At 39.5% G+C, this 18,923-nt stretch overlaps 1 protein-coding gene across 1 annotated transcript; it reads right to left on the reverse strand.

The window, feature by feature from the left end:
* Positions 1 to 1,269: 1,269 nt before the first annotated feature.
* On the reverse strand, positions 1,270 to 18,499 carry LOC147314602 (uncharacterized). The gene is made up of 15 exons (XM_086261663.1): positions 18,452 to 18,499; positions 18,310 to 18,330; positions 17,984 to 18,029; positions 15,501 to 15,640; positions 14,558 to 14,692; positions 14,216 to 14,410; positions 13,827 to 13,840; positions 13,700 to 13,722; positions 12,463 to 12,563; positions 10,794 to 10,885; positions 9,790 to 10,016; positions 6,754 to 6,913; positions 3,042 to 3,204; positions 2,864 to 2,914; positions 1,270 to 2,772 (listed from the first exon to the last, which is right to left on the reverse strand). Exons 1-15 carry the CDS (start codon positions 18,477 to 18,479, stop codon positions 2,474 to 2,476), a joined length of 1,695 nt encoding a protein of 564 aa, XP_086117789.1. The 5' UTR covers positions 18,480 to 18,499; the 3' UTR covers positions 1,270 to 2,473.
* Between the last annotated feature and the right edge of the window lie 424 nt (positions 18,500 to 18,923).

The raw sequence follows: 18,923 nt of genomic DNA on the forward strand, positions 1-18,923 counted from the left end.
CTTACTCATTTGCATTTTCACTCACACACACACCGTCTAAAAATAGCTCCAGCATTGCCTCAGACTCCTTTCACACAGAGATCTCTTATTTTATATTACAAAGACATCTTATATTTACAACCACTGTCAGATCTGTCAGCTTTAGCGCCTACACAATTTCGACAAATTTAAAATAACCGCCCAGCGGATAAACTCCCTGAGTTTTTTGCGACCAATTAACCAGTATCAGACTTTAACTGTTTCTGGCCTCATCTCTAAAATCCCTAACTCAATTTAAAAGCGTCAACCAACCCAAACTTTGCCTGAAGCTCTATTTTTGGCATTACACAGCCAAGGCTTACCCCGAAGTTTTAAGTTAAAGTTACACGCCCGAAGTCCAACTTCTTCTGACCAAAAAAGCGCAGGTACCGTTCCAAACGGTAAGGAGACTCTAACTCCTAGCTTAATTCCAGGATGCCCTGTACCCCACAGTTAAGCCAAACTGAACTAACCCTGTTCGCCGACAGGTCAATGTCGCGCGTCCACGACAAGGAGGGAGCATAACCTCCGGGCTCTGCGCTTCCTACCAGTCCAACTGGCGTTCTTGAGTAATTTATAATACTTTGAAACAACAGTAAAACACCCAACAAAGTGTATGACTGAGGCAGATCGACCCTGATGGACAATGGGGACTCTAACCCACAAATTGACCAACAAAGGTCTGACCTAATGACCAACCGGGACTTTAACCCACAAAATGACCAAATTCCCTACCAAACTACTTGAGACTCTAACTCAATTTCTTTGGGACTTCAACCCAGTATTTAAACTTTTCCTGGCAGACTCTAACTGCTTTAGCAGACTTTAACTGCTTTCATTTCTTCTTTCTTCTTAGCAGAACTCTAACTGCTTCAACTCATGAGATTTTTCATCAAAATCAAAACAGACATCCACCAGTAATTTCAGTGAGTAGACTTAAATTTTATCATATCCAATTTGGCACACTTTGGAAATAATTCAACAGGTAGTGCCTTACCTTTGGATAAGCCGGCTTATGCCCACTCACTTTGACCACTGGAATTCATGTCTGCCCGTCAGATCACCTCAGACCACGAATTTCACCGTCTACACCTCCAATCCTCCCTCCTCAATTACCGGACGAAGCCCCCAAATATTAAGGTTCAAAATTGAGGAAGGAGAGTACAAACCACCATGGTCCAGAAGATCTTGGTCAAACAATGATTTTAATGAACACACACGTGTGGGAAGACAACTCTGTACGCAGACAGCAATTGATCTTCGACTTAATCAAAGCATAAACAGATATTTTATAGCATCAGGGTTTGATTTACTGACGCCCCTTCATGCATCACAGATACATTTTATACATAGATCAGATCAACACCACAATGACTTTTAACCCAGAAGATCATCTTCTATTTTCATGGCCGATTCCTCCGGTCAACCTTTCAATTCCTCTTTCTTGCCGAGAAGACAAGGACGGTTCCTCTTTTACCGAGACATGACTAATCTCTCTCTCCTCTAAATAAATCTAACTCGTGTGTGTGTGTGTGTCACGACCTCACATGCTCTTTCTCAATTCACCTGTTGCACTTCTGACCTTTCACTAGACCAGAGGCTCACTGAGACTATGTGTATGTCTTCTACTAAATAAATGTTTTAACCAAGAACCTCTACTAAAACCTTAATATGAAATGACCTGATATATAAGTGTTTTGTAAGCATGTATTGCAATTCCTTCTATGTTCTAGTTTTCCCTCAGCATGTATCACCTGAACAGTCACGTCAGTGAAGCTTAAGACCTTTAAAGAACCTGAACATCAACTCAAATAAGCACAGATATGCAATGTGTACAAAATAGCCATAACTGCACCTGGAATACAAAGTTAACATCATCATAAACATCTTAAGGCCATCTTAAAGCTATCTGTTACATTGTTAAAGCAATGATCATACTGCAGATTATATTATTAATGCAATGGTAATAATGATGATTATTTAACAATAGCAGTAAAATAATTTCCCTGCTCCACAAGCTCCACTGTAAATCTATCAAAGCCACATTCAACACATAGAATAAACTCAAGATCATTTATCTGCTTTGTTTGCAACAATGAGGAAACAGGCTTCATTTGGCCATAAAGCTGCATGCATATCAATTGTCCAATATACAAGTCCCAAAGAGTTCACACAGTCCTGAAAGGATTGACATTTTAAGGATTCCATAAAGTATTAAAAACAGTCCTTATATTGAAAATTAGATTTGAATCTTAAGCTACAGAGAGCAAAATTAAAAACCAGCTCAAAGACAAAGTAATCCCCACAATATATCTGTTTTAGAAACATGTACATTTAGAAGTGAAGGTTATAATGCTACCAGCCTATCTGTTCATTATTGCCTTTGTTACATTTTGAAGTTCAGGGTCTAGCTGCTGGGCTGGTGTCAGCATACACTCAGCTTTAGTGTGAGTGCTCAGTATGCAAAAGGAATATTGATTAATTTTCGGTGAGTGGTGATCCTAGGTGAACACTTGGAAATAATGAAATGGAGTGGCTGCAGAAAAGAATCATCGATGAAACCAGTGAAAATATTGTCTTTGTTAAAGAAGTAGGTCTTCCCAGGAATCAGTTTAGGATAGCTACAGCGATCATTTGTTTCCAGGACGTAGGGCAAAGGCAGAGCTTTCACTTTGGCCTGCATCCCATAGACCTTCAAAACATTCCTGAACACAACGCTCTGCAGAGAGACACTTTCCACAGCCCCAATGTACACTAAGGAGAAAGATACACAAATATATTACACTACTAATTCATATCAATTCATAAATATCATTTTTTTTTTACCAATATGTTTTTATAATACCTCTGCAAAGATTAGCTTTATTCAAATTATTCACAGATAGAACTCTGGATTCTGAAAAACAAAGAACATTATAGACATATTATTGGTAAAGTGAGATCTCTAGGTTGTGCAATCAAGATAAATTGACATAAAATTAAGTCCTACTTTGTAAGAGAGAATGTGTAACATCTAAACAGACCTTTTATCATCTTTCTCTGATCCTGTCCTGCTTCATGGATTGATCTCAGCCTCCCAGCACAGCATGACCACAGGCTGGTGTTATAGTAGAGATGACCACAGCAGCTAAACCCTGTCTTGGCAGAGTACAGCACCTCTTTGTCCTCACTTGAGCAGCAAATGTCCTGGATTTGAAGATATATCATCAATTATGGTTAATGAAAGCACAACAGTTTGCAGTCATTGTGCTAATTCAGGCAGTCCACAATCTCACATTCATGGTAAAAAAAACTTCCTTGACTTACTTGAGTTATAGTATATACCTGCTTAAAACCTAATAATAATAGTTATGGTGCAACATAAGCTGTATTTAAATTAGAGATCCTTCTTTTCTTTAAAAAAATCACCTGTGTATATCAACGAGCTCGTCAATAGCTTCAATGCTAAAATGTTAAATGTAATGGACACTATTGCTCCCATTAAGGTGAAGGTTATCTCTGGAAGGAAAAAGTCTCCATGGAGAAACTCCACACTGGTGAAAAATGAAAAAAGAGTGTAGGAAAGCTGAGCGCAGATGGAGAAAAACAAACCTCCAGGTTCATTATGACATCTATAAAGAGAAACTTCACAATTATAATTTACAACTGAGGAGTGCAAGAAGGTCCTACTTCTCTGACATCATCACTAAAAACAGTCATAATGCTCGGGTCTTATTTTCTACAGTTGACAGGCTAACAAACCCTCCTGTGTCAGTGGCAGCTGAACTTCACTCGACCATGGCCTGCAATGACTTTGCCAAATCCTTCACAGAAAAAATCCAAAAGATTAGACAAGCAATTGGTACATCAAGAGCAGATCCAGGATATGTACTGTGTCCACCGAAAAACTGTTTAAACACCATCAAACGGTTTCACCCGATTAACAGCAAAGACCTGGAGGACATCTTAAGTTAACTGAACTCCTCCTCCTGCTGTTTAGATGTCCTGCCAACAAGTTTTTTCAAAAGGTCTCAAAGACTTTAGAGTCAGACCTGTTACAGATCGTCAACTTTTCTTTAATGTCAGGTGTGTTTCCAGAACCACTAAAAACTGCTGTAATCAAACCTATGCTGAAAAAGGACAATCTTGACAAGACACAAATGAACAACTACAGTCCGATCTCAAATCTCCCATTTTTAAGTAAGATCACTGAAAAAGCAGTTTCTCAACAGCTCAGTTACTTCTTAAAACAGAATAACTGCTATGATGCCTTCCAGTTAGGTTTTAGACAGAACCACAGCACTGAAACCGCTCTGACCAAAGTGTTTAATGACATATGTCTGAATACAGACATTATAAAGAACAACAAAATAAACTATCACAGCTATGCAGATGACACACAAATATATATCACAATGTCACCAGGAGACCAAGGCCCTGTACAGGCTCTTGGTAAATGCTTTGAGGAAATTAATGACTGGTTGTGCCACAATTTTCTCCAGGTAAACAAAAACAAAACTGAAGTAATAGTTTTTGGTGCCAAAGAAAAACGATTACAGGTCACCAGAGAACTCCAATCTATACACCTAAAAACCACAAACCAGGCGAGAAATTTGGGTGTAGTGATGGATGCAGACCTAAACTTAGAAAAACACATTAAGACAATAACAAAATCAGCTTACTATCACCTCAAGAATATTTCAAGGATAAAAGATCTGATGTCTCAACTAGAGATGGCACGATACCACTTTTTTATGTCCGATACCGATATCATAAATTTGGATATCTGCCGATACCGATATGAATCCGATATAGTGTTTTTTAATCAACAAAACTGTTTTTTATATCTTGCTGCATTTTGTATAAGTTCATACTCAAGTTTAAAACAACAACTACACTAAAGCTATTCTGTTATACCTGTATGCAAAAAAAAATATTTCATAGTTCAGCAATACTGATCAATCTAATAAACTTAAACCTACACCATCCTCCCTATTCTGGTATTTTAAAGAGTACTTAGCGTAAATATTAAGCAACCTAACTAATAGGGTTCCAACTCCCAGCAACAACAAAAATAAATAAATAAAAAACAGGGAACCACCCCTCACGCTCCACCTCATGATGCTTAATCGACGTAATCAACCTTAATTTGATGCAGTGTGAAAAAAATGCACAGAAATCAATTATTTTTCAAGAAATATTAAATAGATTCAACATCTTTCTTCAACAAAATTGCAGACTGCACAGATGGTACATTCCCAAAGGAAAAAGTACTATAGCTTACTAGAGTATATTAGACTTAATAGTTACTATATACAGTAATTGACTTCTATTCATTTTACATCAAATTAAAACTTTGGGTGTCAGATAATTATTTATTAAAAGCTAGACATTTTAAATGAGAATAAGAAAGAAAAGTATGTCTTTGTGCCCCCTTTTCCCTGTTAATGCCCTATCGGCCCCCCTGGCTAAACTTTGCTAGATCCGCCCCTGCACAGTTACCAGCCGTCAGCTACATAGAAAAAGATCCTGGTGTAGAAAGAAATATTAAATACATTCTAACAACAGCTGATCAAGCTTAAACGTGCTGCTGTTGTTCAGCCGCTGGTTTCCTCTTTCTGGTACAAAGTGGGCCAAAAGCAAACAAGAGACACGGACTCGCGACAGAAAAGCCGATCAGCTGATCATTAAGCAGTTTCATGATTGAAGTAGCAGCAAGAAGAGGCAGTCGCTTGTTAAGCTTAACGCAGGAATGCTTTACAAACATTCAGAGATGGACTTACACACTTGCTTTACTTCTCTCGGGATAACTTTGTCCGAGATGAAATGCCGGGTTGCTAGCGAAGCAAGCTATCCAGACCACCGACAGGTCCCGCATGCCACAGCCGCTCTATCACGTGATGCATACTGCTCCGACGTGCTAACGTTCTGAGGTGAGTTACGGCGTGTTGCAAGTTTTGTGAGGTGCTTTCGTGATATTTAATGGATCGGATTACATTTTTTATTTTTCTCCGATATTTCTGGAACAAACTCCCAGAAAGCCTCAGATCAGCTGAAACACTCAGTTTATTTAAATCCAGGTTGAAGACTCACCTATTCTCAGCTGCATTTGAATAAAGCACCAAATCCACACTTTTAAGCTTAAATTTCAAAACTTACATTTTAACTACTGATTTTATCTACTGTTCTGATTTTATCTACTGTTTTTTCTATCAATTTTAAATCATGCTTTTTATTTGTTTTTGTTTTTTAATGTCTCTGTAAAGCATCACCTTGTTGTTGAATTGTGCTATATAAATAAACTTACCTTGCCTTCCCTATGTCTTTAAGCTCTGCACAATACAGACAGTCGGAGACCAAATGCATTCTAACATGCTGTTAAACAAAGCTTCAAACAAAACTTCTGTTCAGTAAATAATACTTCAATTGCATAGTGGTGTGGACCTGCTGGTTTCCTCAAGGTTTTTCTCCTGCCCTATCATTTTCTATCAGTTATAAGTTTCCTTTCTTTAAACATTATCCTTCATATTTTTTCACACAAAAAGGCATAAAAATCTGCCAAGGTTTACTAGTCACTGTGATAATCCCTTGTGAATAAGAGAGTAGCCAAAAGTAGCTTTTATAGTAGCTAAATCATGTTTTGTACAACATTTTTAAAATGACCACAAGAGCAAGATGAAGCCTGTCAGAATTGCGCATAACAATAGTAGAAAATACAAAATGATTTGTTGCTGTCATTTGTCTCACTGACTTTACCTGTGGCCTTTGCAGAATGGATCCACAGCATTGTGCATCCCCTCCATGCTTGTCTAACGATGTCAGATTGTACAGTGTTCCTGCACAGCACTTCATCTGTGGGTCTTTAATGTTGTAGGCTTTGACCCCACAGCAGTAAATGTTTTCTGATTTGAGATGCCTGGTTGGGAAACAGAGGGACAAATTAATATCAAATAAGAAGAGTGATAAATATGTTCATAAGAGGGCGAATTACATTAGTCTATATGTGTATTGCTAGATGTTAGCATAAAAGATAATGTCTTCATTTGTGCACTGAAAAAACAGAACATCGTCAGAGTTGCTGGATCTGCGTCTATATGGCTCTGTAGTTTAAGGTTTGTATTCTTAACTAGTGATTATATGATCATGGGTCTAATGCCACGTTAGAAAGTAATGCAAAATATTGATAAGATAATTTTCTCCAGGGATTAAAAAAGGAAAAACAATGCATTATGTTTTAAAAAGCAATGAGCAATGTTCATTAACTTATTTTTTATTTTTTTTTGTTATAACATTCCTCTCATTGACATATGACACATAACAAATAAAGAAAGACATAAACATAAATATGATCTTCTTTTGGTATTTAGGTATCGCCACAACTGGCAGCAAAGTTCGTGAAAACAAGCTCTGATAGTTACTGCATCTTACGAGCCACCAAGATTCAGCAAGTTCAGCTGTTACAAAGCCTACCATAAACAGCAACTGAGACCTGGATATGAATAGCTACTGAGTTGTGTGATAATTCATACATTAACACTGGTTCCAGCCCATATGGCAATACAAAACATTGAATGTTGCAATAAATGCAGTTACTGAATATGAATGTACATTCATTGAACACTGGAGTCATGACAAGCATGCACATGCACAGGTTTTAACAATAAACTTAAACTGAAAAAGCACCAAGCCCAGACAGAGACTCAGAGTGATGAGGCAGAGAAATTCTTTTAGTAACTCAATGCATTGAAAGGAAAAATAGGTGGGAAAGACCTTCGGTATGTCTGGAATTTCTGCCTGTCTCGTACAGTGGGGCAAAAAAGTATTTAGTCAGCCACCGATTGTGCAAGTTCCCCCACTTAAAATGATGACATAGGTCAGTAATTTGCACCAGAGGTACACTTCAACTGTGAGAGACAGAATGTGAAGAAAAAAAAATCCATGAATTCACATGGTAGGATTTGTAAAGAATTTATTCGTAAATTAGGGTGGAAAATAAGTATTTGGTCACCTCAAACAAGGAAAATCTCTGGCTCTCACAGACCTGTAACGTCTTCTGTAAGAAGCTTTTCTGTCCCCCACTCGTTACCTGTATGAATGGCACCTGTTTGAACTCATCATCTGTATAAAAGACACCTGTCCACAGCCTCAAACAGTCAGACTCCAAACTCCGCCATGGCCAAGACCAAAGAGCTTTCGAAGGACACCAGGAAAAGTATTGTAGACCTGCACCAGACTGGGAAGAGTGAATCTACAATAGGCAAGCAGCCTGGTGTGAAAAAATCAACTGTGGGAGCAATCATCAGAAAATGGAAGACATACAAGACCACTGATAATCTCCCTCGATCTGGGGCTCCACGCAAGATCTCATCCCGTGGGGTCACAATGATCATGAGAACGGTGAGCAAAGATCCCAGAACCACACGGGGGGACCTGGTGAATGACCTGCAGAGAGCTGGGACCAAAGTAACAAAGGTCACCATCAGTAACACACTACAACGGCAGGGAATCAAATCCCGCAGTGCCAGACGTGTTCCGCTGCTGAAGCCAGTGCATGTCCAGGCCCGTCTGAAGTTTGCCAGAGAGCACATGGATGATACAGCAGAGGATTGGGAGAATGTCATGTGGTCAGATGAAACCAAAGTAGAACTTTTTGGTATAAACTCAACTCGTCGTGTTTGGAGGAAGAAGAATACTGAGTTGCATCCCAAGAACACCATACCTACTGTGAAGCATGGGGGTGGAAACATCATGCTATGGGGCTGTTTTTCTGCCAAGGGGACAGGACGACTGAGCCGTGTTAAGGACAGAATGAATGGGGCCATGTATCGTGAGATTTTGAGCCAAAACCTCCTTCCATCAGTGAGAACTTTGAAGATGAAACGAGGCTGGGTCTTCCAACATGACAATGATCCAAAACACACCGCCCGGGCAACAAAGGAGTGGCTCCGTAAGAAGCATTTGAAAGTCCTGGAGTGGCCTAGCCAGTCTCCAGACCTCAACCCCATAGAAAATCTGTGGCGGGAGTTGAAAGTCCGTGTTGCTCGGCGACAGCCCCAAAACATCACTGCTCTCGAGAAGATCTGCATGGAGGAATGGGCCAAAATACCAGCTACTGTGTGTGCAAACCTGGTAAAGACCTATAGTAAACGTTTGACCTCTGTTATTGCCAACAAAGGTTATGTTACAAAGTATTGAGTTGTATTTTTGTTAATGACCAAATACTTATTTTCCACCCTGATTTACGAATAAATTCTTTACAAATCCTACCATGTGGATTCATGGATTTTTTTTTCACATTCTGTCTCTCACAGTTGAAGTGTACCTCTGGTGCAAATTACTGACCTCTGTCATCATTTTAGGTGGGGGAACTTGCACAATCGGTGGCTGACTAAATACTTTTTTGCCCCACTGTAAATGATTTACTTTATTAATCTCAGAGGAGATTATGTGGGCACAGTTGTTCCATGACAGTAAGAACAGTAACTAACTAACTAAACCAAATAAAACAAAAAAGTGACAGAGTTACAAAAATATAACAAATAGCTCTAATTACAAATATCCCAGTACATTAAACAAAATGAAATATATACAGGTGACATTGAGGTGCTCCTCTTATCATAATGATGTTGTAATTTTGTCTGTAGAGGGTGCGATATTAAGAGTAAACAAAAAAAGCAAATATAATACCAGTGAATATGAATGTGATTTAAAAAAAAATTCAAGTGTTTAAAACCATTAAAAAGAACACACACACACACACACACACACACACACACACACACACACACACACCTGTGTCCATTGCAGCAGATCTCAGCATGAGGCTGGTAAATTTCTGTCCCACAGCAGTGTTGTCCTGGGCTGCCATGAAACTGAGAACAACACATGGTCCCTTTAGCCGGGTTGTAAGGAATACCCATCTCTGAACATTCCTCTCCATCGTCTCTGCCCTCGTACAAGCTCTTATTACAACACAGAACTCCACGTTGTGCCGAGCCATACGGCGTCTCTCCACAGCACTTGAAGAATCAGAGGCAATGAATTTAAGTGTGAAGCAATGCAGACAAAACCAGGCTTTTCCTCTACACATTCAAATGCACATAGGTGATATCCTACACACACACACACACACACACACACACACACACACAATATCCCCCACACACACACACACACACACACACACACAATATCCCACACACACACACACACACACACACAATATCCCACACACACACACACACACACACACACACACACACACACACACACACACACACACACACACAATATCCCACACACACACACACACACACACACACACAATATCCCACACACACACACACAATATCCCACACACACACACACACACACACAATATCCCACACACAATATCCCACACACAATATCCCACACACACACACACACACACACACACACACACACACACACACTTTTGCATTAGTTGTAACTGCTACCTATGCCTTTAGATGACCTTTAGACATCAGATCGTAAATACCCTTGGTTACTGTATAAAAGGAGCAGGGTGGAACTCAGAGCTCTCTGATCAAACTTGCATAGAAAAAGCTCTTTTTTTCTTCTGGGATCATTCTGTACCATTCCTGTCAGTGCTCCAGATTCAAGTGTTCTTTTAGTAGAATTTAATACTGAAATGAATGTGCATACATTAGCTAATTTAAAAAGATAAAAATTGTTAACCTTTGCATTAAAAAGTTAAAATTAAAACTCTTCCAGCTAAGCAGCCAGAATAACAAGTAAAGCAATTAGTCCATTACTTGATCTATCCAAGGCTTCCACGCAGATACACATCCATCACAACAGACTTGTGTGCGTGGGTTATACACAGTTGGTGTCGTCTTGCTTAGACCTAAATAGAGAGATGTGAGGGTCAGAAAGGTGGAAAGAAGAGAGAGGAGTTGCAATAAAAACTTATCAGACTGAACATGTTGAGATAAATGATATGTGGAAAAGATGACTTAGAGAGAGAAGAAAATACACGTTCCCTGTTTCGCACACTTACTACTCGAGTTTCAAATACAATACCCTCTTTAATAGACATAAGTTTATTGTCTCCATCTGCAAAGGGTAAGCGACGCACAGAGGAATTACCTGTCAGAAAAAAGAACCCTGATGGCATGTGAAGCCAAATGTGCAAAAATCAGAATGAGGTAAAACTGTGGTAAAGTGGAGGGAATAAGTGAAAAAAGAGTTGGGTGACTTTCTGGTTCAACAACATGTCATAAAGATAACAAGTTATAGCGGTACAACAAAGTTAATGAACCCATTCAGATCTCCAGAAATGTTTTTAACAAACGAGCTGCAGTTTGCCATGTGTTGTTGGGCTAACATCCTTTTTGGAGTTTGCAGTTTATGGGAGCTAGTTTTATCCAAAAGATGTTGCTCATCTAATGAGTCATTTCCATAGTTAAGGAAAAAAAAAAAAAAACACACTTGCTTTTTGTCTCTCTCCCCTCCTCTCTTTTAATTTCACTTGCTCTTTATTCATTAAAAAGCTTTGAGTAGCCAGGCTTTCATGCGTCACCTGCTTTTCCCATGACGTTGATCCTCGCAAGACAGACTTCTTAACCGTCTCAAAGTATGATGACACATGCTTCATTGTCGGTAAGCATAAAGAAATTTAGTTCACTGTCTGGATTTATCTAAGGGCAACCTGAGAAGTAAGTCAGACAGAAACAACTCTTCCCAACATTCTGTTTTTTTAGTCAAATCGTTCAGTCATTTGTCTCTGTGGCTTTATTCACAGCCTTTACTGTCGCTTCCTCCCACATTTTTTTGCCTTATTTTCAGCAGGGTTTGTTATTGGCTAATTGTCTGCCTATAACAACAAATATTTTACATTTAGTTGAACTCTGTTTGTGGCATGAAATACTGCTCTTTTTTGAGTTAAAGCATCAAACCATTTGTTAGGGTGTGGGGCTTGAGTAACTTGCATCATGAAAGCCTTCTTATTACTGAAAAATAAATCGAGGATTTGGAAGAACTTGCTGGCATGCAGATGTCTTTTTTTCATGTTAGACAATGCCCAGTTATTCTTTATAATAGATTACATGATAGTAAAAGAGTACAAAGCTGGCTCGAGAACCATCACAGACGGAAAACACGTAGGGCACAGCAAAATCAAAAAAAGGAGTACAAAGGTATATGTGTTCCTGTCCCCGTCTTTTAGAACTGTTTAAGGTTTATGACTTCAAAATGAGCGAAAATTGCACCATTTCTTATTTTAATATCATTTTCGATTTACATTATTAGTTTAGTATTTTGTTGAAGTTCTTTGCTTTCACACTGATACACACAAGATACCAAAAAGCTCTAACTGCTATTGAAGCTGTATAGTTAAGATCACCCTGTGGTGCCAAGTCACATCAACTAGTAACTAACAGATAAAGTGGATAAATGTCAAAACAAACATGGAGACGGTGTTACCTGAGGCACAGAACCAGTGAGGCTTTTGATTTCTCTCACAGCACTGACTTTCCTTTGGATTGTAACATGATGACCCACAGAGGTGTGTGTTTGGTTCAGTGCTGTGGATGTACAAAGACGGGCAAAAATAAACACACAAGCTGTCCACATCACATGAACAAAACCACAAAGTCGAACACAATTAATAGTTTGTTTGTTTTTTTGTTCTTTTGTAAACAGCATAGACTAATGTATGGCACACAAGTGTAAAATATGTATAGAGATTTCATTTAATAAAGTCAAACCGGAATAAATGGAAAGTGGAATGGTCCCTTTACCTATCTTTAGAGGTATGTGATACATCTTATATACCTATATCTGAAACCTATCCCAGCTACCATAGAGGCAAGCTACACCCTGGACAGATCACCAGCCTGACGCAGGGCTAACGCAGAGAGACAGACAACCATTTGCATTTACTCGTACAGGCAATTTGGAATCACCAATCAACCTAACACCACTAACTGCATTTCTTTGGACTGTGGGAGGAAGCCAGAGTACCCGAAGAAAACCAACACAGGCAAGGGGAGAACATGACAGAGAGAGAGAACTATATAAACATATAGATATGGATGTAAATTACATGAATTAAAAATTCCCCTCTTCCCCCTGCTTACCCCTTCTTCAAGCTTGGGTCCTCTGCTTGTCTACCACTACTGTGTCCGGTTCATAGCCATCACCAGTTTGTCTGTCTGTATCTGGAAGTCCCACAGGCTCTTAGTTTGGTCATTCACAACCACCCATGTCCTGTTTAGACCTCAGGACTTCCAGGCCATACTCTGCACAGATGTTCCTGTATGCTATGCTGGTGACTTGGTTATGGCGTCCTATGTATGCCCTGCCTGCTAGCATCTTGCACCCTACTGTTATGTGGCGGATTGTCTCAGTGGCATCTTTACACAGCCTGCACCTGGGGTCTTGCTTGGTGTGGTAGACTCCAGCTTCTATGGATCTTTTGCTCAGGGCTTGTTCCTGTACTGCCATGATTAGTGCCTCTGTGTTGTCTTTGAGACTTCCAGATACAGATGGGCAAACTGGTGATAGCTTACCAACCAGACATAACAAAGGTGAAAAAGCAGAGAACAGTGCCGTGGTGATACAATTAGCTATAAGAAGCAAGATTAGAAAGAAGGACGCTTGAGAAATGCCAAGGGCTGACAAAGACCTAGAATAATTGCAAAAAGTTCCTTTAACCTACCAGTTGGGTTGAAGCTCTGTGATCTGTAAAATAAAATGGGATGTAAAATTATTGTTTAAGAAAGGACCAATACGTTTCTTTATTGACCAATCTAAGGCAATTAATACTTTAGTTACAGTGTGCTTACCTGTTTTTCCACACCTGTGGACAAAAAGCATCAAGATTTTTAAATAAGAAGGAAATATGCTTAATTTCAGCTTATATTTCAGTTTACTGAAAAAAACAAAACAATTTCCACTTGAAAGGCCTGTAGAGGGAAAGACAAAGTCAACATACAGGCTTCACTCACAGTAATTAGCATAAGCTTCCTTTAACCATCCAAAGGAAAATGGAAAAAGGGAAATTTGCTACAAGCAAACTAATCGAAAGCTGATTATTTTTTTAAGCAAATGTAACCATGCAGACGCCTCAGTTTGACATACCTAAAGACTGATATGTAAAGTTGGATTCAAACTACAAAAAATGTCATGAAATCCATTCAGCAAAGAATGACATGCTATTATGTACTGAGCTGACCTGGACTGAAATTCTTGACACAGCAGGGTGAATCCTTCGATTGTATCTCCAACTTCTCCTCATTTGAACAGCAGCACTGAGTCTCAGTGTCATACTGGCTGTGACCGCAGCACTCATGGTGACGGGAATTCCTCACCAGAATTGTCTTATTATCAGCTGGACCACAACACAACTGTTTGTCCTTATCAAAAACATCTGTGGAAAAGATCATTGTCTTTTTTTTTTTTTGACTTCAAATATAACTCAACTGAGAAGCTGCTCCAATATCCTCAAAATGTTTGAATGGAGTACATTTCACAGAAATTTAATTTAGTCTTCTTTTCCAACTGTGTGTCTGCTCACCTTTACCACAGCATTCAGCCATTGGTCCAGGTTTTGATATGATGGTTGATTGACAACATATTTCATTGATTGGGTTGTACACCTTTAGGTCACAGCACTTGGACACCTTTTCACTCAGACCCTGAGTAACACTGGCTGTTAAAACAAGACACAATCACTAGAACCACTGTCTAAAATCAGTACCAGAAAGTCCACAAGTTTAAAGAGAACAAAAAAGTTCAGTCTAGTGTGGTATTTTCATTTTTAGCTGAGCAGCACTGAGTCACTGGAAACCTAGAACAAAATATGAGCTGGATGAGCTTTGATGTCCACTCAAAAAAAACTGGGAAAAATTATAAAAATGGATAGGCATATCCAATTTGACCTCAGGACTTCGAGGCCATAATCAGCACAAATGTTTCTGTATACTATGCCGGCCACTTGGTTATGGCATTCCACGTATGCCCTGCCTGCTAGCATCTTGCACCCTGTTGTTATGTGCTGATGGCTCAGAGGCATCTTTGCATAGTCTGCAAGTCTGCACCTGGGGTCTTACCTGGTGTGGTAGATCCCAACCTACCAGGTTGGGGTTCCAAGATGCTAGCAGGAAGGGCTAGCATCTTGGAATGCCATAACCAGCTGACTAGCATAGTATACATATACAGGGACATGCAGAGATAAATGTAGCTATAACAAATGTTGACAACATCAGGAAGAAACATGAGAAACTTGAGAAATACCAAGTGCTGAAAGAGGAGAGAGGACATGGAACCAAAACCCAGTTTATATGTTCTCTGGAGAACATTAAAGTTCCACACAGAAAGGCCCTAGCCAGATGTTGGATGTTGGACCTTCTTACTCCTAGACAACAGTGCTAAACACTGTGCTATTGTGCTTCCTTTCAGTCTAAATTGGTACAATTCAACTCCAGTTTTAGTTATGTAGCTAGTTCATAAATTATTACCTGTGATGTGTTTACAACAAGTGGCTGTTTCAGGATTGTAAGGCTCATTTCCACAACAAGACAAACTTCCACCTGGGTGAAGTCTGTTTCCACAGCAAGTAGCCTCTTGGATGTCATACACTGTTCCATCACAGTCTTTTCTGAAAAGCGAAGATAACCAAACCCAGGATATCAACACTGACAGTCATTTTCACAGACATAAAAGTACATATATATATTAACTATAATCATCACATCATCTGAACAGTCAAATCTGTACAGATTTCCTCATTTTTGCTTTATTATACTGCCCTCTGATGGAAAACATGTTAACGTCTACATACAACTAGACCATCGGTGTGCAAATAGATGCACTGCTTAGCTACAATATGACTGAAGGGATCACGTTTTAACATCTCCCTGTCTGTGATTGGCTGGTTTTGTGGCACAAATATAACGGTGTACAAAAAGAGTTGAAAGCGCACGGGCAGAAATGTTGAGAGCGCAAGCAGCACATTGCGAGCAAGCGCAAATGCAAAAACTCAGCGAGAGGGGCTGCTATTGTGTGTGTGTGTGTATGGATAATATCAGACAGTAAAATACATTTTTTGCACGCAGCAATGAATTTTGTTCACTCAAATTTAGCTTTTCTTGGCTCAAATAAAATTCTTTTTAATTTCTCCTCAAAATGCAAGCTTGCAGAATTTGCAGGTGCAAGTCTAGACTTGCTCTTTACATGCGCTCACTTTTTTTTTAACGTGAGCTCAGAATAGTGGCACAAAAATAACGCTAGAGAATCTCTCCCTCTCTCTCTCTCTCTCTCTCACACACACACACACACACACACACACACACACACACACACACACACACACACTCACAAAGGTTTACCTAGCATTTCATCATGTGTCTGGTGTTTTCGTGTTTGTTGTTGTTTTTGGGGTTTTTTTTTAAATTTTGTTTTATTTTGCGAGTTGGTTATCAGATGCTGCTCCAGCCAGCCAGAGAATCCACCGCTGCCCCGTCCTCTCCTCCCTGTGCCGCAAGCAGCGGGCGCACCTCGCCCTTACCCCCAGCAAATGAGCGTCAGAAAGCCGATCGGTGCCTGGCATGATGTCGGGGCAGCTAATTTATTTTATTTAATTTATTTTTTTTGCCGATGCCCGCCCACCCGGCATCGTGGTGGCAACCGCCCGTGTCAAAAACCGCTACTAATTAGACCAGGGGTCGGCAACCTGCGGCTCCGCGTGGTTTGGGAAAATAAATTAGAAGTATTTAGCTGAAGTGTATTTTATTTATATTAGTTCTTTTTTTTAACTTGTAGTTCTAAATTATAAGATTGTGATATTGAAATATAAAAATAAAATTACATTCTATTATTTTTTGATCGCTCAAAATAAGCGTCACACTCGCGGAAGCCGGTATACCCGCCGAAACGCCGTGCATTTATCGGGACTTTCAACCCCAAGTAGGCCAATTATGGGTCTTCGGATCCACATTATGTCAGCAGCTATTCTCCACCGTGAACTATGTTAAAATCAAACACCGCTCACCCCTCACATATAACAGCTTATAGTCCTGCATAAAGATGAAAGTGACTTCGTACAGCCCCGATTTGCAGACGCTGTGTGCAAAGGTTCAGGAGCAGAAGTCCCATTATAAAGATATCACGGCAGACCAGACGATGTTTCTTTATAGGCCACTTTTCACACACGGTTGCTGTACGTATACAGCCGGCTGTCGCTTTTCTGCTCACAGCCCGACACATAACAACACAACAGCATAGATAGCACAGACTTTAAGGCGACGACGCGTGATTGCGGGTGCCGCTCAGGTGCGTTCGCCTCCCCTGCAGCGGCGCTGCAGACCACGCCCCGCCACACACATTAACCAGGTAAAATACATATTTAGGCAGAATTTTGCAAATATCTATTTTTCATTTTTTTTAGCAGCATAGTGCTTTTTTTCCCCAGTTATTTTTTTAAAAGTCAGGTCAAGGCTCCAAAAGCACAAAGGCGATATGTGTGTGGCGGCTCACAACAGTTTTTGTTTGCTACATGGATCATTTTTGTTCAGCTGGGTGTCTTTCCTTTTGTTATATTTTTTTTAAGAGTTCAAAATACGTTAATTACATAAAGCAACACACCTTAGTTGTTCACACAAAGCATAAAAGTAAAAAACAATATATACAGTGTTATCTTCATTTTAGATGTCAAAAAGTATTTGCGGCTCCCAGTGTTTTCTTTTCCGTGGAAACCGGGTCCAAATGGCTCTTTGGGTGTTAAAGGTTGCTGACCCCTGGACTAGACCATCGGTGTGCGTGTAGATGCACTGCTTAGCTACAATATGACTGAAGGGATCACGTTTTAACATCTCCCTGTACTCAAAAATATCACGATGTCAAGAGTTGACAAGTAGATTCTTAATAAATTATCTGCTTAGATTGGAAAGTGTCCTTTCACTTTGGAGGTCTTCGCACATAAGGTGAGGAAAGTCTGTCTCACCGGTAACAGTCGTTTCTAGAGGCTGCATCAGTATCTCCTGTGGGCTCTGTCAACAAGCACATATTTCAAGTAGTAGTTTAATCAATAAGAACTGAGTCCGTTTAGAAGAGAGAATCAGTCACACTGCCAGATTTTATTTTTCAACAACAAAATTGATGAGTGGACACGCAAGGCATGCAATAAATCTGGGGTCTAGCTGACGACAAAAGTGTTAAATTGTCCACTGAAAAAAATGAATTAATTTTCATCAAAAATAATAACAAATCTGGCAATGTGAAATGTAGCATGCACATCAGCTTTTAGAAGAAAAATTCAACCCTACTTACCGCAAGCGAAAACCACCAAAGCTGAAAAATGAGCGAAAAACATTATTATTCAATTTTCTAAAACTGTGATTTAAATTATTCGAAATATATCCCACAATTGTAATAAAAAAAAATATTTAAAAAAAACCAAAAAAAAACATACCAAATTGTAGAACCCCAAATAGGAGCATTTTGGACCACTTTAATTGAATCTGATTGCCCTGAAAGTGAAGCAGTGCAGACGGATGAGCCTATATATATCAGCCACACCCACCTGTCCGGTGCCAAGAAGGTGGAGTGCACACACGACTAATGTGCTTGCCTAAAAGTGACAACAACATTGGTTAAGACTTACAAAAAACATTTGTCATGTGGAATGTAGACACCGATTTCCATTCAGATGCAACGTCATTCATTTCATTTTTTCATTTATTTATTCATTTTCAGGCACAACAAATACCTATATTGAACATAAAATACACAAAACAAAAAACAAAACTTGCCTGAAAAAGGAGTGGGACGAAGAAAACTTATTAAATCCCACCCCTATACTCACTCATCAACAAAAAAAAAACAATAAACTTCCCGCAGCTACGCCCATCATTGCATACAGACCCATCAACAGCCCCGGGCAG

This window comes from Aulonocara sp. 'chitande type north' Nkhata Bay, linkage group LG14, assembly GCF_057382095.1.
Source record: "Aulonocara sp. 'chitande type north' Nkhata Bay isolate Kocher_YH1m ecotype deep benthic linkage group LG14, A_spYH_male_GT1.1, whole genome shotgun sequence".
Taxonomy (NCBI): Eukaryota; Metazoa; Chordata; class Actinopteri; order Cichliformes; family Cichlidae; genus Aulonocara; species Aulonocara sp. 'chitande type north' Nkhata Bay.

What these genes read in the sequence shown, in the direction of transcription:
- LOC147314602 (XM_086261663.1), bottom strand. Translation starts at nt 18,479, where the DNA reads ATGCTCCTATTTGGGGTTCTACAATTTG. An exon ending in GGAAGCCTTGGATAGATCAA is followed by an intron (nt 10,017 to 10,793) that starts GTAATGGACTAA and finishes TGATTCTTCAAG; the next exon opens with TGCTGTGGAGAGACGCCGTA. An exon ending in TCAGAGAAAGATGATAAAAG is followed by an intron (nt 2,915 to 3,041) that starts GTCTGTTTAGAT and finishes TTTGTTTTTCAG; the next exon opens with AATCCAGAGTTCTATCTGTG.